The sequence below is a fragment of the Simochromis diagramma genome, unplaced genomic scaffold, assembly GCF_900408965.1.
Source record: "Simochromis diagramma unplaced genomic scaffold, fSimDia1.1 OVJJ01000293.1, whole genome shotgun sequence".
Lineage (NCBI taxonomy): Eukaryota > Metazoa > Chordata > Actinopteri > Cichliformes > Cichlidae > Simochromis > Simochromis diagramma.
In genome coordinates, this window is record NW_024386801.1 from 15,562,407 (window position 1) to 15,584,708 (window position 22,302).

At 41.8% G+C, this 22,302-nt stretch overlaps 1 protein-coding gene across 1 annotated transcript in view; it reads right to left on the bottom strand.

The window, feature by feature from the left end:
• LOC120730050 (A disintegrin and metalloproteinase with thrombospondin motifs 20) overlaps positions 1–17,403 on the bottom strand; it is a 75,990-nt gene extending 58,587 nt beyond the window's left edge. The window contains exons 1-4 of the mRNA XM_040026144.1: positions 17,083–17,403; positions 16,515–16,876; positions 11,145–11,313; positions 1,728–1,981 (exon numbers count right to left, since the gene is read on the bottom strand). Of these exons, the coding sequence (XP_039882078.1) occupies positions 1,728–1,981; positions 11,145–11,313; positions 16,515–16,876; positions 17,083–17,173 (876 nt within the window). The 5' untranslated portion in view covers positions 17,174–17,403. The remainder of the gene's footprint in view (positions 1–1,727; positions 1,982–11,144; positions 11,314–16,514; positions 16,877–17,082) is intronic.
• Between the last annotated feature and the right edge of the window lie 4,899 nt (positions 17,404–22,302).

Sequence of the window (22,302 nt, forward strand, 5' to 3'; positions counted from 1 at the left end):
GTATTTAAACCAATTACAACCCCCCCACCCAGAAGACCATAGAAAAGGAAAAAGAAAAGAAGGAAACTTGACCTGGCTACAAATGTGAAGCAGCCCCTCTGTGGGGACAGCAAAATATTCCAACTCTTTTCCCCTCTGCTACTCTTGCGTTTCTCGTGCACCCGTGTCACGGTCAGCCAGCAGTCCCCCGAAACAGGGTACGGCCTCATGACAGGAACTTATTAGTTACTATAAACATTTAGCTCATCGTAACATAGGGAAGCAAACGTAGCCCAGGCTTGCCCGGGTTGGGTAATAAAACGAGACTGTCTTTGTATGCACGTCATCCAACGGTGACACATGACCCCGCTCATTAGACTCTCACCTCCAGTTTATGCTCTCATGCGATCAGTTTAACAGCCAGAAGCGAGGGGGACGACACCATAAATTACTGCAAAATGCATTCAGGAGCTGATGTTGTTGACAAATATTAAACAGTAAAGTTTTTTTTAGGACTTCTTAGAATTTATATTTTGCTACATGTGCAACATTTTTTTACATGGTTAAAAGCTACCTTCTTAAAATAACAGTAAGACAGTAAGACATCAGGGGTCATATCTATACAGTTTATCGGCATGACCAATAGAAAATAATATGGTAAGTTTGGATAAATTGTGGCAAAAATAGAGCAAATGTAACCATTTGAAAGAGGACAGGGGGAAAAATGCATTTGTACATGCATTTGTGTATGGCTGCCCCCTGGTCTTCAGACATAAACATGATTTGCTGTCGAACTTTGGTAAAAAACAAACTGGCCAATGCAACACTCACTATACTCCAGCAACCTTTAAGGACACTCCACTGACAATCATTACTCCTCTGCAAGTAAATGAGTGTTTCAAACATTTTGCCTGTAATGGTGTAGAGAGACAGCAGATGCTAGACTCAGTTCAATTAATAACCCGTCCTGAGTTGAGACGTTTTACTACCCAGTCCATCACAGTGTCACTGGCTTAATTACCAGCTTTCTTTCACAGTCAAAAGTAGGACTCATAAAGTGGTCAAGGTGCTGGACAGGCTAACGGGGTTTGTTTGGCATATGCAGAAGCATGCTGAGGTTACATCGGGGTTAACGACCAAAAATGCCAAACAGTAAAATCTGAGACTAGAAAAACACAGACCTGGTTTCCACTGGGCAATTGCTTTAATAGTGGAAAGAAATATATCACAGAGTACGTGGTGTATACATCAGAACTTAAATTTTTTAAAGTGTTGTCATATGAGGCGTATTCACTGAAAAAGCTTCTGAATACTACTGTGACCAAAATGTCAGATTGCTCTTTATTTCTGTTGCATTCATTTCAGCAGAGTTTATCATTTTTAAAAAGGTTCAATAGCATGAGTGTCATTGATTTAATGTTAAAATCTGACCCTCATGATGGAGTCGTGTGAACAACAGCATGGCTAACACTGAAACGTTTGTCATGTTCTTTCACTAAGTTTTTGTTACTTTTCAGTATTTTAAATGAACCTCTAAATCGTTCAGTTATTGATGTTTGGTTAAAGTGGTTTAACAGCTGATTTTAAAACCCTTCTCCTCACATACAAGGTCTTGAGTAACTAACCCCATCGTATGTTAGAGACCTTTTAGTAGCATGTAATCCCAACAGGAAGGCAATGCCAGCAAATAATACTGAGCAAAAACACATTAAAACACTGAAAAAAATGAGAAACATTATTTTACTTACTACTGACATGATTGTTAGAATGTAGTGCTCTAGGTTGCGTCCGTGGTGACGCACCATTTTGGCATCTGCTGTCACCATCAGCTCAACGTAGCGAGGATAGGACAGGAAACGCTTGCGCCTGCGTGGCGATCTCGGGTGTGGGCCGGTGGAGTTGTTCTCGAGCACGCGTTGGTGCTCTACTGTGGCTCTGAGAGATTCTAGCTCCTCTCTCATGGTCCCGCTCATCTCTGAAGAGGCTGGCTTCTTCAAGTTCCCTGTTTAAGAAAGAAAATAATTTTAATGTGGTAATTAGCCTTTTTTTTAATGGACTACTTAACGTCATAAAGGTGTTTCATAGGAGAGCAAGCTACATCTACAGTTCAGTGCATGTTCTGGCGCAGCTTAGTTCCAATCACATAACTAGGCTTCTGTTGCAGACACCTGCCATAAACCGTCTCATTCAAGTGTTCAGGAAAGCAGTTGAACCCAGAGACACAGAGTCACTGGTGAGCTTTGAGCCTGTGTTTTATCTCAGGCAATCTGGATTCTCCTGTCTCAAACGAAGCCACACAAACTAAGAAATCCCTTAACAGCACTTTACTGAGTCACAGAGACTAGGCTCAGTTTACGCCATGCAGAGGCGTAAAAATCCTATATTCCGCTCTGGATACTCCAGTCATTGTATTATTTTGGTAAATTGTTACAATCGTGGTGAAAGGAACACATTAACACTCAAACAGTTCCATTCATACGCCGCCTCCAACAGCAGCCTCAGACCCAGAATGACAGCCATACACTGTGCACACTCAAATGGCTCACTTCTCTCAGCTGAAGCGCACGTGTTGTGCTGGCTACAAACGGTAGATTCCATCATCATGACAGAGTGAAGTTAAAAGAGGAACACAGAGGCAGAGACACAGACCGATTGCCTATATTATTAGAGGCAAGGCAAGAAAAACTTGCTGTACTTAAAAATGAAGTAGCGTTGATTGCACATTAATAAGAACCCTGGAGTTCTGAATAAAAACAGAGTGGAAAAAACAGCAAGAGGTTTCCCAGTCACACCACAGGAATAATCCAAATCACAAAAAAGGGTTGAGTTTGTTTTCTGCAATGTCCCCAGATTCTCCTGACTGAAAATGACGACCAATGGAGGGCCAGATAAACTGCACGTATCAACTATGAACATCAAAATGCTTAAGCAGTCAATCAGCACTGTATAACTTTACACTGCATTTTGTGAGAAGTCCAGGACCGAAGCGTGCAGGTCGATCATTATGCTCTCCTGATTTCCACTGTTGCTTTGGCGCACATCCGTGATATAGTGTAAGAAAGCTTGCTTAAAACAGTTTCACCTGTCGCCCTGCCGAAGAAAGATTGATTTAACGTATGCCAGGCGGGCGGAAGAGAACGATCAAAGAGAAGATTCATGAATGTAGTGCAGGAGGACATGCAGAGGGTTGGTGTGACAGAAGAAGTGGGATTGGGTGAGATGGAAATAAATGATCTGCTGTTGCCACCTCTAAAAGGACCAACTGAAAGAAGAAAAAGAAGAAAAATATCAGGAGCCACTGATGAAATAGCTAAGAATTGACAATGAAAGATTTCACTGTCAATTTCCTATTTTGTCAAAACTCAAATTGCTGTAATTTTTAATAAATGTTTGTACGTATAGGTGTAGTATTTTTCTTTTGCCTCCATTAAACCAAGCCGCAGAAGGGACACAATGTAGCAAAAGTTGCTAAAAAAATTACACCGACTATGTAATTACTTTAAGTAAGACCACTAGTGCTTACGATCCAAGCATAGTTTGGAATCCGTCATCCTCCTCAACTTTGGATAACCCGATTACAGTGAAGACTTCCATTGTGTTTTGTAAACTCAATCTTTCCAGACAGTCACACAGAGACAGATTGTGTGTAACTGTTAGATTAGGGAAAAAAAGAGAAAGGAAAACTCATTCAGTGCTCCGTGAGTATTCAAGCGATGCCCCCAGTGGGCACACGAGGCGAAGCGTGACTCCCTGGCACAATGGCCCACAGCTCTTGCCGCCGTGAGGCCCAACCCCATGCCAGAACCAGCATCCAAGCCAGCGCCAAGCCGGTCTGTGCCTGTGCACGCAGCCCGGGCAGCTGGGCCAGCACGGAGCTTTGTATTTTCCAGGGAAAGAAAAGTCTCAAAGGCCAAAACCCACCGCACTAAACCCCTTAAACAGACTCATCGCTGCAGACAGTCCGACATCAAAGGGATTATCAAAGCACAGAGGAGTATCTCTCCATCCTCAGAAATTGGTGTTAAGACTCAGAGTAAGCAAGTGTGTGATGGAAAAAAAAGAGGAGGAGGTGAAAATATTGCCTTCTGCTATAATAGCCTTTGAATCAGTGCAGATTAGCCACACACAACCTTCCCAAATCGCCTTAGGTTGAAATCCCCCTCTCGCTAGGTAGTGAGCTGCTACTTACACCATGAGAAGACAGGGGTGACTGACCCACTGTATGCACAGAGGCATTACATCACTCACTGGGCACTGGAAAAATCAGCCACAGAAGGTCTTTATATCTCTGTGCTCTGCATGTTGGAATTTACTATCAACAAAAAGAACCTGATAGATATTATTTCTTTTCAAACTTGGAATATGAACTCGAACTTCAGAGGTTTCTCATGATCGGGAGCATTAAAAAGGGGCCCTGCATGGCATGAGTGTAGGCATTTCCAACTTATAATCTAGTCGATTCCAATGTACACACAGCTAAATTGTACCAACAGAACACACTCACTTCTATGTTCCAACACCTAATTGACTCGGGATGTGTAAATCTTTATATCACTGTGCCAAAACACAATCAAAACAATGAACATTACCCTGTTTGTGTATTCACTCAATGCCATGAATAATTGCAGACAAAATATCCCATACACACAATGACTGAACACTTTTAAACATATCTAGACATTTTGATTGGGTTTGAACTGCCACATATGTTAACAGTTAAGCATTTATTTACATTAATCCATAAACATTAAAGTGTGGAAATATTTTACTGTTACATATACTTTTAGTCTGAGTCCATCTATGTATACCAGCCTGTCCAAAAGGATCTCAATGGGATTTTAACATAGAGCTGCTCTTTCATGACAAATGCCAAGAACCAACACATACGTAGTTGAACTAATAACCATTGTTTTACAGTGTTTTGCTGGCCTTCTGAGAGTTGTCATCTTAGGCTACACATTAAACCAGGGGTGGGCAATTCCAGGCCCCGAGGGCCGGTGTCCTGCAGGTTTTAGAGCTCACCTTGGGTCAACACACCTGAATCACATGATTAGTTCGTTACCAGGCCTCTGGAGAACTGCAGGAGCTAATTTAGCCATTTAAATCAGCTGTGTTGGTTCAAGGACACATCTAAAGTACACTTTCCAATCAGTACAGGTAGTGCCTGCTACTTAAAACAATCAGACAGCGTGGTTATTGGAATACAAGTTAAGAGGGGAAAAACTTTGAAACCACCGCAGACAGGGGAACAATTAAGTGTAATTCTGTGGCTAGACAGTGGCGAAGTAAGGCAGCTAATTGCTTCTGCTGAAGAAGGCTTTTAAAAGTGAAGTGGCGTGGCTGTCGACATCACTGGAAGTATGGTCTTTGTACACTTGCAGTCCACTCGGTTGATATTTTCAGTTCAGAGATAACGACAGCATAGTGGTCGGCTGCAGACCTCCTCAAATGACGAAACACTACTTGTGGATCAGAACTGTGACGGGTAGTAGCCTGGAGTGTTATCTTAGCCAAACCAAGATACTCCCGATGTCTAGTTTAAAGAGGTTCATCCAAATATACTAAAGATTAAATCATTATGGATACCATTTTAATTCAATTGAAAATGTTTGGATTGGGATACGCAAGAAGCAACCCTTCCTCTTTGTTGAATACACATGTCTTCAAATCTTACAGTAATTTGGTTACATCTGGAAGGCCCAGTCAATAGTTTATAGGACAGATGTTGGCGTTTTACAAGGAAGTGCCGATAAAGAGCAAATACATCATTTTCTAAAGCTCTTCAAAATGTGTCAAAGATTTGATGAAAAGTCTCTAATAATATTATTTTTTATTTATCCAAATAAAAGTTCCATTGAGATTAAAAAATCCTTTTTCAAAAGTGATCTGGTCAAGACAGAGGCAAAGATTTAGTCATTCTAAACAGAAATAAATAGTTTCTGCTTGTACTGACATACAAAACAAGCGAGTGAATACAACATATACATGATACATGGTGTTGTATATACAATAACACAGAACTAGTGCCACTTCAAGAGCAAAGACATTAACAATGAGCACTATGTTCTCGATCCTTTGAAACTCCCCGACAGGAACTATTCTGGACAGTTTCCTGTCCTTCTGTAGATTATTCTAATGACAAAAAGGGGCAGCATAATTTAACGTCTTTTTTTGCAGGGATAAATACTGCTAATGTTTTGCTTGAGTGAAGACCATACTAATCATGGTTTTACACATGTATGTTCACAGGTATACAAAACCAGCCCAATCGGAGATTTGCACACACAGGATGCTAATAAAATGCAAAGCAGCAAATTAAACAGGATCTTCAGGTTTTGTTAAATGCATCACTAAAGAGCATCAACCTCAACACTGCAATTTATGCAATCACACGTTTATACGTAATGTTAAAATCCTATCTGATAAGCACATATACAAGGCCTCATTTTTCTTTTCCTTGAAGACGACCATTTGTGACTCAACAATGACTACAGATCTGTTCAAGGAACCATTTAAATATCGAGATGTTGATTTTACTCCAAGACAATCAGTATGAATGACTTAATCACGTCTACCATATTTTAAAAGAAACCCCTACTTTAGATACTGAACTATAAATCATCTTTACATTAAAAATGTAGCTCTGTGTTTTTGAAGGATGTCTGGCCTCTATGATAGTAAACAGCCCGAGACCCTGGCCAAGTCACTGATGATTTCCGGTCATCTCTTAGGTTTACACTTAGTGGGAAACTGTTGTTCTTCCAGCATCCATGCCACCATGCAGTTAATCACTGTCACTCAAGTTGTTTGAATAAGCTCAAGTCTGTTAAGAATGCCCAGACAGTATTCAGTGGCAGAAAATAGCTCAAGTTGGAATCTGAGCAACACACCCAACACACTGGGTTCAATAGGGCTGTGGCCTCAGGGTAGGCACATGGCAGCTATTAAAGTTACAGACTGTGTGTGTACCCAGCCCTACTCAGCCCTGTCCGGAGTATCTGTTATCCTAAACTCAGCGAGTGCAATGGACCAAATTATTAGCTGCTTGCATTATCTGTCATGGAGTGTTATGAAATTTGAGGCAGTAACTCAACAGAGCATCCTGCCTGAAGGGAAAACTCACTCATTACACACAAATAGCACATGTGGTGGCTCAAACTCGCAATCAATGCATGAAAAATCAGGTTTTTTTAGACTCATCTGACACATTTTAAGGCTAGCGTTCAGATCACAGTGATTCAAAAGACAAAAATATTCAACTGGCATTCAAAAAGACAAGAGAAATGAGTCTTTTTCAAATGAGGGCCAACAGCAATGCAGTGAGTAAGAAAGCTACTTTATAGAAGCAGGTGTAAAAGAAGAAAAGCAGGCAGTGGGAGCTTGAGAAAAGGCAAGGGCCACTGCCAAGCTCTGAAGCAAGACAGACAGGCACATGCAGTGCAGGCCAGAATTGCTCAAACTCACAAAGAAAGAAGTTAGTTTCCCCATTCCTCTCCGCTCTTGCTCAGCAATTCTCAGCACTCAGTGGGACACTTCATCCACTGACAGGCCAAGGAGATGACATGCACTTTCACAAACACACATTCACAAGCAAACCACATTTACACACGGACACAAAAGCCCACAAAACAAACTCTGTTTTTATTCTTTGCCACAATAGGTACTTCCTGGAATGCAGGAGGTTGAGTCAGTGCAAGGGCCATAAGGCCACAGAATAAGCCTAAGCCCTTTGGAGCCATGTGACACCCAGAAGTTCCACACAATCTAAAGAAAGATGGTGAAGATGACAGAGTAATTGCTGTTCGCCCATCACACCCTAGCTGACCACATTTCCTGACCCCTGTCAAGAGCCGTGCTTCAGAGGAAAACAAAGGGTTTAATGCATACATAGTTCCAAGTGAGGCCCGGCAAACAAGCCGCCAAGCCCAGAATCCACGCACCTCTAGGAGGGAAAAGTTCAAGGTCACATCAACTCATCCAGTGAGTGACTCCAAACAAAGAGGGAAGTGAGGTCACAATCAACAAGTGCCTCCATTCACATACATGAAAGCGCAAAGGGAGGGCAGGCACCGATTCAAGTCGGCTAGTTCAAACCGCAGGCGGGGGAGGACATTTTTCCATGTAAATGAACCCATTGACCAAAAACCTGATGCTAGCATTTGAGCTACCATGTATACACAGTGGGCACCGAGAGGGGAATCGTATACGATGATTGTGTTAAGGGTCAGGGGGCACAGATGCCATCTGTGCCAAGTATTGCCGCATCAACGCCAGGCAATTCGGTCTCCAAGCTGGCCTCGGTTACCCATCAAGAAATCAGGCAAGCTGCTTGAGAGCTGACGCTGGAACAGGACTTTGGGTAGTTGGATTTCAGTTTGGTGTCAAGCTGTCTTTTAGTCTTTTCACTGTTTCTAATTCAGACAAAATACGACACCCCACAGTTCTGGACTTGCAGCCAGTGGCTTGGTGAAAGAGATTCTTTGCAATTCCCGCTTCCCTTTGCCTTTTGCTTGTCTTCACATGGATTTTTAAAAAGCAAAGGGAGCAGAGCGACAGAAGAATCTACCCCTACCTGCAGCCGCCCTCATTTCTGCGCTTATCTCTATCAAAGGATGACACGGGGATTCACATGCAAGCCGACAGACTTATACCCTGTAGAATGTGTCATTAGGGGTCGGAGCCGTGTTGTGGTTTGAGCCTGTTAAGCTTTATTGCCTCTATGCTTTCAAAATTCAGAGCGAGGCACAACAAGGCGCTCTGTGACTTTAAAACATTAATCACCCACTCAACAGCTATCTACTCCAGTAAAGGTATTCTAAACAGAAGGAAAACCACCCAGGTTGGCTGACAGAGAAAGGAAACTGATACAGCTGCAAGCAGTGTCCATCAAAGACACTGGCATCAGTGGTTCAGTAGGATGAATTTACATTTAAAAATGTCATATAAACTTCCATCCATTCAACACAGCATTACAATAACAGCCTCTCGCTTTATCAACAGACCATGAAGACATGTCGTGAAGAAAAGCAGCTGAAGACAGCCGTGTCCTGACTGTTAAAATAACAAAATAGAATTTTCCATCAAGGTAACACTTCAGTCTTATCAGTCCACTTCTACATCTGACATCTCACAAGCAGTGACAGCACAAGTATGAATAAGTCAACAATTTGTACGTGTCGGAGATGACAAGCTCAAAGCTCAAAACAGAGCGTCATCTTTGTGAAATGTGGAAACATCGCTTTCCTCTCCTTTCAGCATTTTTTTCTTTCAGAGATCTTGGAAACTCTTACTTGTCTTAAGACAGTAGATACAGAAGTCTCCGTTGTTCTGGCGCACTGCGCAGTGCACTAGGGAGGTATTCTGAGCCAGCATTTCTAAAGGAAGCTCTTATCTTACCATTCTGCTGATACACATGCTGTTTCCTGAAGGTGTGTTTGATAAAGCGCAGTTTGTTTCATCTTTATCGTTTTCAAAAATATGTTTTGCTTCAGGAAACAGCAAAAAAAGGGGGATGGATAAGGAATAAAATCACCGTATGTCTTGCAAAAACAATTTTTTTTACAAATCAGAGTGGCTGCTTGGAAGGCCATCAGCACTTCTCTGTGTGGCTCAAACGTTCTCTCCACAAAAAACACGAATATGGAAGAGAAAGCGACAAAGAGAAGAGTCCTTTTAGAGCCCGTCAAAAAGAAAGGAGATTGGAATCGGCTCTCTTGCTAACATCACAGGTTTTGGGTGGGTAATCTATGTGCTTCTTGCTTAAAATGTGGTCTTGTGTGATGCCTACGTGCTCCTCTAATCCATTAATAAAGCTTTCCAGTTTTTCAAACACAATGACAAGCTGACAGCCTGAGTGTGTTGACATTTATTTTAGAAGTCAGTTTAGTCTAATGAAGAAAATTAAGTGGACAATTTGCCTTCTGAGACATCAATGTGCAGAAATACTGCAAAGCCAGGAGGAAAATGCCCAAAGACCAGGAGAAAAAAACTGCAAGTGTTCCGGAAGCAGGACGACACGCGTCAAGTTAGCGTTTATATGTAACCTGCACTGCGCTGTGTGTCATAAAAAGACAGGACAAGCCTATTAGTCTGTGCTCAGTGAAGCCTTCAAAGAACCAATTTTTCACAACATGTGGAGATTGCCCTTTCTGATAATGGCACAGTCTGGGGACACCTCACAGTCCTAACCCAGGCCCACTGCTTCTTTTAATCCCTTGTTCATTGTTTACTTGCTATCCTTTGATGAGGCCCCTGCAGGTGTCTCTAACACTTTAAACACCTACATCCCAGCTACCTCCTGCTGTACACTGAACAAAAGGATTTCATTTCACAGTAAAGGTCATGAGAAGCTATTTCAGGATGCTTCTCATTTCATGTTAACTAGACATTAAACTGGTTTACACACTTAAACTGAATGGTGGAAATGGATGTTCTTAAAACATTAAAAGTCAGGGGGTTAATAGATATATATATATACACAAAGCTTTCAGCGAATGCTTGGTCTCTGTTTGCCTCACACAGACTGAGCGAGTGAAAGGGTTGAGCATATTGAGGCAGCGTTGGCCTATCCAAGTTTTTTTAACCCACCGCCACACACAAAGGCCACCACCGGGCGACAATGGCTGCGTTCAGACAACAAACAAATCAAGCAGTCGGCATATAAAAGATTTATCGCGTCACTCAACAAAGGCCCCCCTCAGAGATCCCTGTGAGGACAACTTTAAGGTCTTCCATCGAGGTGAACTTCACTCAGTCACCCTGCTTTTCTCTTGAGGGCCTCTCCACCACCCGCAGGGCCTCAACCATAAAAATTCAAATGAAATTGGGGGAACTTTCCAGCAGCCTCCCAAGTGGAAAACCCCCCCAGTTCTTTTCAGCTGCAAACTAAAAAGTTATCGCACCTACCCTCTGAGCTCCTGCTACAAACCTGGGACTCAATGTTCCAGCAGAGGAGGCATGAAACCACCACGCAGTGCACAAGTAACAGCCACTAATCAAGGCTGAAATCTGCAAGCCAAAGATCGTGACTGAGTATAATTTACATTTTAGGGCAGTGTTTATTGCCACGGTTCAGAAAGAAAATACAGGTGATAAGGAGGTAAGTGTTTGTGGGTGAAAGTCAGACAGACTGTGGTTACAGGTAGAATATTTAGGCAGTCTATTACCTGAGGCAGCACAGGGATCTGCATTGTTGTCAGATTTGGAGATGTTTCTTTTCCTCTCATGTCGATAGACGAGATGAGGTTTGTCGTGTTCTTCATCGTATTCCTCCCCAGCAGCGTTTAAAAGGGGTTCCAAGAAGAATTCACCATGTTGTGTCGTAAAAGTTCCAATCTATAAGGGGGGGAAAAGCCAGGAGATGTCACTGGTACAAAGCATGCACGTGCATGTGTGCATATTCTACTGTACGCGTGTCTGTTTATTTCACAGTTTCATTTACACAGGTTGTGGTCTCTTTGCAGTCACTCTGTCCTAGCCTCTGGCACCAGGGTTCACATTATTTCCATGCTTTTAAATAAGCTCTTTTGACAGGTGTGTATGGAAAGAACATGCTGACTGAAAAGGCAACAGAATATCCGTAACTGCTTTCATGTCAGTTATTGTTGAAGTTTAAGCCCTGAGAATCTCATTCCGTGACAATGAAGGCGAGTTTTGAAACATTTTAAGTCTTTTGCATGATACATTTATCAGGGCGCTGTTGCAATTCAGTAAACCGTTTCACACATTTATGCACAGGTTATTATGTAAGCTGTAAGTGTCAAAATGCATTTTCCCCGAAAACCCTGACACTGGGAAGAGTGACATCATCATACACGGACCAAGCTGCTGACAGAGGAATGCTAATATTGATTTGGCAGCTCGGTCCCTCACAAAGCTTCTTAGCTCACTCAGCCATGAGGCACACTGGTGTTTGCATGGTAATTTCATGCGCACACTTAAACAGGATATTGGAGGCTGGAATGTTATCTTTAAGGCAGCATTACGCCATAAACATCCCCGAGTGATGGACATTTGACAATGGAAAAGATACAACTCGGACGTGGAAAACAAGTACAAACTGGAACTGCACTTTTCCTCCCTACTTTTCAAAAAGTGAGGGATTAGATCCCCTGCAGGTTTACACTATAGCTCCTGAAAAGGGTTAAAGGCACTCAGTTCTACAGTTAGGTATTTGGAAAGTGGCACAATTTGTGTAATTTTTGCCTTTGTATGACATTCAATTCAAATCAAGATGTGAAGGCAGTTTCACGGCCAAGTGGGGCCTGTTTCCTCGTCGTTCCACGACAAATTTAGCAGATAAAAATTCTGGAGTTGATTCCAAGTGTTGCACTTTCATTACTTAGATGTTAACTGGAACTATGTGAAGGTCAAAGAGATATCGGTTTAGGTGAATGAGGCCATCATTAGGCTGAAAAAAAAAACTATTAAAGAGATAACAAAAACTTTAAGAGAGGTTAAATCAACACTCTGCTACATTCTTTTAAAAAAAGGGAATGCACCAGCCAGCTCAGCAACACCAGAAGGACTAGAAGACAAGGCTATGTTATGGTATGGGCAACTATCACTGTCAACAGAACAAGTTTGCCGGTGTTTATTGATAACGTGACTTATTGAGATAATCAGCAGGATAAATTGTGAAGTGTACATGTGCTATACTTTCTGCTCAGATTCAGCCAAACACTTCAAAACAGATCAGACAGTGCAAATAGTTAAGCATACTGCTAAGATAACTTTGTCAACTCAACTTTCTGAAGACAAAGCTGAAGGCAAAGAGACACACAAACAAGCAGCAATCTAAGGTGGCTTACAGTAAAGGCCTAACAGAGATTTCAGGCAGTCTAGAACCCATCAAAGTATGAAAAACAGTCCTGATATTTAAAATTATGTTAGTCTACCCAAATCAGTTTGAGCCTCTGAAAATAAGGAAGGGGTGTATAAAAGTGGCTGTAATTCCTGAAAAGTTAATGCAATACTTTTGCTTAATCGCTTAAATAAAAGCTGAGAGTCTGGCCTTCAATCACATATTAATTCTTTGATTTAGAATAACTATACCATGTTCCAAAAACATATGGATGTGGGTTCAGTGCAATAGTGTCAAAACTTGCATAAACAATGCACAGGATAGAAACGCCTTCACTTGTTGAAGCACCCCCCCTCTGCCCTGGATCAGTACTGGTTCTTCAGTTCTGAGAAGCCAGTGAAGTTGCTTCTTCAATGCAGAAACGAAATAGAAGTAGTTTTCAAATCCAGCGGGGAACTTTGAGAGAAGACAGCATGAACGGATGCATTTGTATGAATGATTTCGAGATGATGTGACTCTTTTTTTTTAAGTCCTAAAGTCCACCAATCACTCATCATAGACACAAAACATGCTGTGACAACAACTCGCCAGAGAAGCTGATACTGAATAAACAGTGTTCATGAAATGGTCTTTGCAGTCAAAATAAGAGTCAATCCACTCAAGCATACACGACTACATTTTCTTACATTTACACGGTCGAGTAAAAAACAAATTTATGTGGCTAAAACGCATCGGCAATTATCCACTGCAGAGGACGTTTCCCTTTGTGTTTCAAAAAAATGATCACTGAATAACAGTCAGATATTACTTCATTCTTGACCTTGGAACTACAAAAAAAGCACAAGGTTCATTTGGTACATGCTCTGGTTCGTTTCGGTGCACATCTTGAGCAGATGGAGATTACTCTGTTGTCATCAAACTGTCGATGTAATGTCCTCTTTGTTCACAGCAGGCTCAAAACATTCGCTTTCGTCTCATCTGGTTGTGAAAATAAAACTCTGTTTAAATATACCTGATCAACATAGAAGTACTGCAGCCTTTTTCAAACCATTGCAGTCATAGTCTAAATATAATGAATGATTTATACAATGCAAAAATTGGTAGATGTTTGCCGGTGTCTTGTAAATCACTGTCTATGGTGAATTAACTTCAATTAGGTAATTACGGGTGATCCGGTCTAAAGTTTCGTGTAGTGTTAACAGAAAGCTGAACAGATAAATGCTCCCTTTAGTCAGCGGAGAGGAAGAGATTCAGGGTTTCCCAGCATTAGCTCAGCAGCAAATCTGACAAAGGTTTGGGCAGACACAATGGCTGCTGTTCAGTACTGGGTGCTGAACTGGACCTTACAACTGAGAGACCCCTTTTTGAAGCGAGGTCACATTCATGACATGAGTGGACCGACTGCTGGCACACAGCTCTATTATGAAATCTCTCAAAGACACTATGATTTTCTGTGGCTGCAAACACCTGCAGTCAGTCTCTGTTAAATATCTTACGGCATAAAGGTGCCGTGAACCTGATCTTTGTGCAGAGCTGCTTCATTCTGTGCTGGAAGTAAAACAGATGCATTTGTCAGAACAGCCTGACTTAACCTACACTTCTATTATGTGAGTGGACTGAAAGACCCAGCTTCTCAAGGAACCCAAATTTCCCACGGTGTGAGCAATCTTTAAGTCTCCTCCGCAACCTTCATTGGCAGCTGTCTTCTCTTCGGGGCATTTCTCCTCTTTTCTGCCCTTCATGACTCACTTTGAAAAGGCCAAAAGCTCCTCAACCCTGCCTCCCCCAAGCTCTCCTCAATTGCCCCCCGGTGATAGCTTTGAGCAACATTGGACGAAAGGGGAAACTGCTTTTTCCAGAATGACCCCTTTGTTTTAGGGCCTAATTATTCCTTAATGACCTCATCTCACCAAAATGTGCCCGGGCCATTAAGCCCCAGTGATCAGACACGGAAACATTTATGACCCAATAGCCTCTGGTGGTGTGTCCATTGTCCTGTCATTCTCAATGAGTGATGTTGCAAGGAAGCAAGACGGTTTGTTGAAAAAAAGGATGCACACATGTTTGTATAAGTGAGTCATATATCAGAGAGGGCAATTAAAGGCTGCCCTGATAAATGGAGAACACCTTTTGTCTTAAATTGGTGAATAACAAGAAAAAGACTTTATTTGACCTTATTTTATTTTTTGATAACTACACTGCTGTGAGTCAATTCTTGCAAAGTGATAATACAAAGATTTATGTTTTTTAACTGAATGTGCAAATAACTATATGACATGCTATTCTCCTGCTGTACATCTAAAATAAGGATAACCATCACTGATAATGGCCTAGAGCAGGAGGAAGACTTTAAGGCTATGGTCAGTCTATCTGTCCACTCTAACAACCCCTGCTCTCCCACCCTGCCCCATCCCCAGGCACAATCTATGCCAGAATCCGCCTGGCGCGACTAAGGTCAACCCCCTGCCCCTGTACCAGTAACCTTATGTGACCCATGAAGTCATCGCTGTCAACAGTTATCAGATTCCCTCACATAGGAGTCAGCAAACTAAATGACTCTGGCATCAGGCGTCCGATATTACACATAAGTCCTATAAACCCCCTTATTACCCACTTATTCCATTACACCCCTATAAAGTTAGCGGGGGGAAAAAATGTGATACATTTTCATCAATGAGCATCTTCTTTCTTCTGTCAATTAATGAACATGCCTCTTTAGGCTATGAAGAGTGACCACAAGAGAAGCGAGTTCCAGGAACTACATGGTGGCATCTTCAAAAGACCTATGTGTCTATGGGTCAAACTTATGATGATTTGAGTATCATATTATAAACATTAAAGAAGCTGGAACAAGGAAATGTTCTGCATTTTTATTCATAAAATTAAAAACTAGACTGCTTTAAAATTGGGTTGTCAAACACAAGGCCTGGGCCAAAAATCGGCCCAAAGAATGTAAATAGATTTTGAACTTTTAACTGTATTTTTATAACTTTTACAGCTTTTCCAGTTGATTAAGTCCCCCCTCCTCCCCACTGCCATTCATACTAAAACAAAGTAATTAACTATTAGTTAATTGACAGAAAAGTTCTTCCTTTTCCACTATCTACTACAAAGTTGTGTGTGTGGGGGGGGGGGGGGGGGGGTTACATCCATAGTAAAAAAAAACAACAAAAAAAACACCGAATATTTTTTGTGAATGAACAAAAATATAACATTTTATGAATACAGGACATTCTGGGCAATGAACTACCAGAACTTTTGACACGTTTATCATGTAATTTCATTAGTCCAGTGCACTTAAAATCAGTGTGGGCTGTATATGGCCTGTAAAATGAGTTTGGCATCTTTGTTTCACAAGCACGAGCATGACACCAAATAACTAATAATCCATTTCTGTGTGAAAATCCTCTATGACCACATCAGGGTTTTAGTGTGTTTGCTGACGGACACTTCAACAGAGTGGCTTGTTGTCAAATCAGCCCCAATCCCAACCATAACAACCAGCCCTCACATCCATCCCACCCCACCATCCCCACAGGCACAAAGGTGCAGGGCTTCCCATTGTCACTAGTCCAGTAACACTTGCTCTCGATCCACACTTACACACATGACTTGAGCTGTGGGCTGTGCGTGCGTGGATGGAATTCGTTGAAATGGAAGAAAGCATGTCAGAGTGATTAAAGCTTCCCAAAAAAGAAGCTTGAAGATAGCGGAGTGGAAACCAAGTACTCACCAGACCAGTGCACAGGCTGAAGACGGCAGGGTACTCGCTCTTGGCGTTGACGTGTCCACGGAAAAAGCAGTGGCGCATATCGCCGGGGTCAGTGGACTGGGAGTCCGTGTCGTTGCTCTGCTCCTCTCCCAAGTGTGTCACCGTGTAAGAGGGCGCGATAAAGCTGGAGTCTGCGGTTAGATTGAGATGAAAGCGCTCCCCGAAAGCATCAATCCTGTAGTGAAGCCGTAAACCGGACAGGTCATCGTTTAAACTCCGCCGTCTCCTTCTGTAGTGCAGTTTGTGGGGGAACGACTCTCCGAAGTCATTCACACGTAGCGGCTTGACGATTTCATACGATGACAGCTGCTTGATGAAGCTTTCTGCTCAAAAAAAGTCAGAGAAAGTTGGGACTGAGAGACAAAGCAATGGTAACAAACAGCCTAGAGCCTGTGTAACAGACTAAATGCAGATGCAGGGTGACAAGCCTACCGCACGCCGGGAATCATGCTCAATCACCGTTAATAATGCTGAAACACATTTCAGCAGTATCACTTCATCGTACTCGCAAGCCAAAAGAAAACACTACCTTGTTTCGGATGCAACTGGTATTGCAGAGTCTCCCGGACAAAAGCTGACAGATGACACATTAGTCCAAACAGCCAGATTGCAAACTGCATGATTCCCTCCGCAAAGAAACCCGGGCTGTCGTCTCCAAGGCAGTACCCTCAATCTCTCTCGGAGCGGCTCCCCCTCTGCCTCTCCTTTCCCCCCGGCTTGTCAGCAGCAGGTCGTGGGATCCGTGGACGCTCTCTGAAGCGCAAGTCTTGCAAAGTGCACTGGCCTCATCGCATTGCTCAACATGCATCCACTACCCTCTATAAAGGCGAACTATTTATGACACATTCATCCCCCCCCCCCCCCCCCCCCGACTCGGAAAAAAGTGCTGCCTAATGTTAATTGCAGTCTATACTGAAAGGAGGGATCAGTGCCAAGTAAGCTTTCCCTTAGCCATCCCTAGAACACCCCGTGCACCCTAAGCACTCACCAACTGCGAAGCAACGCCCCTACAATCTCGAGCCAATAGTGAGTGTGCCTCGGCCACCACACAAGGTACAAGCTGGAGTGTTGCAGTGCTGAGACCGGTCATGTTGCACAAAATCAGCCAAAACGGTAAAACGAAGTGAAAGTCCGGTGATTTCTGTTTGTTTTCAGCCGTGATTCTTGCTATGATTCTAGCTTTGTCACTCTCACACACACAAGGGCACACTCTGAGGAAAGTAAGCCACACTTTGAAGCTGTGCCATGCAGCACTAAATTTCCTTGATTCTATATTAGGCTGTTATTATAAAGAGTCGTGATGTAACTGAGATGCCAAACAATGAAGTCATATTGGATTTACAGAATAGGCTTCAAACCTAGACTGTTATACTGGCTAGGCCAGCATGCTAGCAGATAATAATATATAGGTTTTATGGCACACACACATAGGAAGAAGCATATAAAGGCTGGTCTTAATGCATTCACAAACCATTTTTGCATTAAAAAACGCTTTAAGGAATAGTTTATATCAATCTGTATTGCACTGTTCAATGAACTCCAAGCCCTCTGCATGCAGCTATGTGGAAAAGAATGAGATAAGAAAACCCCGGCACACTGCAGAGCAGGTATCAGGGGCAACAGATATTCAACAAAATAAGTCAGATACAGCATGAACAGACGACCAGATGTGGGTTGCAAAGTGGCTGTGTGCAGGCTAAAGCACCCTGAACAGTAGGCCCCATATGAAATGAGCTGGACCGTTAGCTGATGAGGACTGGCATTGAGATCAGCTGATATGCAAGGACTGGCAGAGCTCGACTTGAACGCCTGCCTGAACTAACTTCATGCTTCATATTGTTGTTCCTCAGCTGCCAAATGTCAGCGAGTACTGAGAAACACCCAGCAGTCAGCTGGTTTTCCTGGGAGTTCAAGAGTTTGTGTTGCTGCTGATCAGAAAAAAATCAACCATTAAAGAGAAACCTCATCCTGGCTGCCTGTTAAAACTGAAATATCTTATTTTATCTAATGATATGCAAAGAATGTGATATATGTGTGTTTAACAGAGCCTTGACTGAATTAGATCCAACAACAAAAGTAATTAGTTAGTAATAAAAAAAGCTTAGCAAGTTTAAAGTAAAAGAGTAAATAGTTATATTTTAATTAACTTGCAAAAAATAACACTTTTTAAAGAGTACTTATTAGGGGAAAAATGTCAATATTAACACATATTGGACAATACGTGAGATATTGTAACTTACACATTGATATTATTAGCATCTAAAACGATTTAGTCTCAGGTGGAATAAAATAGACTATACTGTGTTGACTGACACTTTCAACATTACTAACCTTTGCTTAAACAGCCAGAGATGGTCAATGACTCGTTGTACCTATTAGCATCATTTGTCTATGGGGAGAACAAAATATTCAAATGAGAACAGTCAGAACTTACTGTGGATAATTATGAATACACAAACAAATTACAGTATGAGTCAGATCATTAAGTTATTATTGTTGCTGACAGGTAAGAGAAATCAAGTGAAAGTAATGTGATATCTGATGTAATGCATATCTGATGTAATGAATTTAATGAAGTTAAATTTTAGTTGACTGAACAGCACGTTATGGAGCTGCAAACTCATCCTGATAAACTAGGAACTTAGTGTGTACAGCTTCTTACATGTTCCATGGTATCAGCAGCACTGTCTACACCAGTAAAAATGTGTAATACTACCATTTTAGTATTATGATGCTCAACTGTACTGTATCTTGCTGAAGAAATATAACCTGTCCATTTGTGATAGTAGGCCTGAATTTAATTGCTTATTCAGTACATAAAAGGGAGAATAATTGTTTGATAATTATTTGAATTCTAGCTCCCATAGATTGACTGTGTGAGCATGTAGGGCATGGCTGTCCAACTCCAGGCCTCAAGCGTCGCTGTGCTGCAGGTTCTAGATATCACTCTGGATCAACACACCTGAATCAAATGATTAATTCATTACCAGGCCTCCTCAACTTCAAGATATGTTGAGGAGGTCATTTAGCCTTTAAATCAGCTGTGTTGGATCAAGGACACATTTAAAACCTGCAGGACACCGGCCCTCGAGGCCTGGCCTTGGCCCTGATGTAGGACAATCAGTCAATCAATTATACATACTCTTGATCTTAACTCGTTATGTGTATAAAGCACATCTGTCCACAGAATCAATTTCTTTTATTCCAAGCTCTTCACCACCATGGCCAAGACCAAAGACACCAGGGACAAGATTAAAGACCTATTAGGGTAACTATTGCTATTATTATTTGAAAATGAAAGACAAATAAAATGACCAGCTATTGACCAGGAGCTTACCAGGAGTAAGATCTTACCTCATGATCATGAGAAAGGCGGTGGCGGCCTGTTACGATCCGGCTCAAAAGCCGCAACATAAATATGGAGACGACCTAGAGGTTAGCGACCGTAACACAGCCCAAAACTATGGATTGTCGTGGGAGCTTTTAATGTTCTGTTGGAACCACAGTCACCACCATTTGTCAGCGATCTGCTGAGGGCCGTGTGTCACTCTCAGCCAGATCACTGAAGATAGGTTGTGGATGGATCTAGGGGATTTAGGGGTGGTTGTAGCTCAGGAAGCAGAGCAGGTCATCCACTAATTAGAAGCTTGTCAGTTTGATGCCAAACATCCCTGGGCAAAAATATTAACCCCAAGTTAAGTCCCATAACAGTGTGAACGTGTGTGTGAATGTTAGATAGAAAGTACTTAAACTCAGAAAAAGATGCTTGTTTGAACTGGTGTGAATGGGTGAATGGGGCATGTTATATAAAGAACTTTGAGCACTCAGGTAGAGTAGGTAAGCGCCATATAAGAACCAGTCCATTTACCATTTTCCAGCATGACAATGACCAAAAATATACCTACAGTGCTACAAAGGATTAGCTAAAGAAGAAGCACACAAAGGTCATGGAGTGGCTGAGTCACTCTCCAGACCTCAGTGCTATAGAAAATCTGCGTAGGACCGGAAGCTTTAAGTTACCAAGTGACAGCCAGAAACCTAAAGGATTTGGAGAGTTTCTTTAAGAGGAGTGGGCCAAATCCCTCCTGAGATGTTACAAACCTGGTGACCAACTACAAGAAAAGTCTTACCATTGCGCTCCCTACAAGAGTTTCTCCACCAAGTCCTAATTTTGCTTGATGATCAAACATTTTTTCATTCAATGATATGTAAATCACTTTACTGTATAATAATTAAGTAACGTGTATGTGTGTTTTTTGTTTTGAATTTTTGGTTGATATTCTGTCTCTCTCCATTAAAATGAAGCTACCATAAAAATTAGAGACTATTTAGTTACAACTGGTGAGAAAAGCACCGAGGAAATCAAAGCACAAAATAATGAGGACAGAAGGCATTAAGAACCATTCTTCACTGTCATCTATTGGAGGAAGTGGATTTCCTTGGCTGTGAAGCGGCCAGCTTCTCGTTAATCATTTGGGCACGTAAAGTGTTCCACAAAGTTGATGGATGTGTGAAAGAAATCTTGTCCTTTGAAGACTGATGTCACAGCATTGTTAGTAATTAGACGCAGTGGTCTCACCGGAAACACTTTCGGATACCAAAAGCTCTTTCTTTGACACAAAACATCTAGTCTTCAAGTCACGGCTATTACTTTTTGAAGTCTCTCTGACTCTTCTCTTTCCCTCTCTTCCAAGAGCTTTTATTTCATCGACACATATCTGCTAACAGAGCGGTGGTGTGGCCGGCGGTAGGCCAAACAGAGGTTTGCCATAGCTTTGCATTGCATAATTTTTCACATATTGCGATAAATGTTAAGTAGAAAGAACTATACGCCTCAGAAATTGCTCTTAACAGTCAGTCCAGGCTTCTGTTAAATATGTAAGCATCTCAGATGATGAAAGTTTTTGAAGTAAACTTAGACAAAAGAACGAAACAAGACCAAGAATGCATCTGCAAACAGGGTCCAACTTCTCAATAAAAATGCAGGATTCAAACATTCCAGTTTCTAAAAGCTGACAATATTTTAAAAGAATAGTTACTCAGTGTTGAAGTCAGGCTGTCTAATCTGATTATGAATTTCAACCTTCTGGGATGAAGTTATTGTTATTTTCAGTAAAAATCTCCCCACTGTAACTCCTCTGATGCCTCCCTGATGTGTTATTCATTCACTCTTCAAACCTCCTGTGAGGCTTTTCAGTCCTCTTGTCCAGTGTCCCAGCTCTTTCACTGGGTATGTGCAAAAAAGAACAGAGTTTGAGACAAACCGGTTATGGCAAGAAAAGCAGATTTACATAGTGACAGAAGAAACAAATTCTCTTATGAAATATTTGAAATGTTCAGCTTTAAAGCCACATAAAAAAAAACCTCATTTGGTGCTTAAATCTTCTATTTTTCCTAATTATATGTTTCAATTTTAGGGGGAAAGAAAAGACTGAGCTTAATTCTATGACGAGAACGATAAGTCCCAGATGTGCAGCTTTCTTATACTGCAACAACCGCTGTATGGCACACAGGTGCCAGTGCCTCTAGCTATCACTTTAACACCTCTTCATCCGCCCATCCACAAACCAGCTTTTATAATCTATGGTGCATTTTAGAGTTAGCCACATGCCTGCACTAAATAGCTTATTTAGGTTTAGTCTAGCTACTCATGTGCTTGTTATTCCAGACAGATGTTTTGGCTAAACATCTGCAATATCTGCGTAGTTTCCCAGATATTGCAGGGTCTGCTCAAAATCTGCACGTGTCA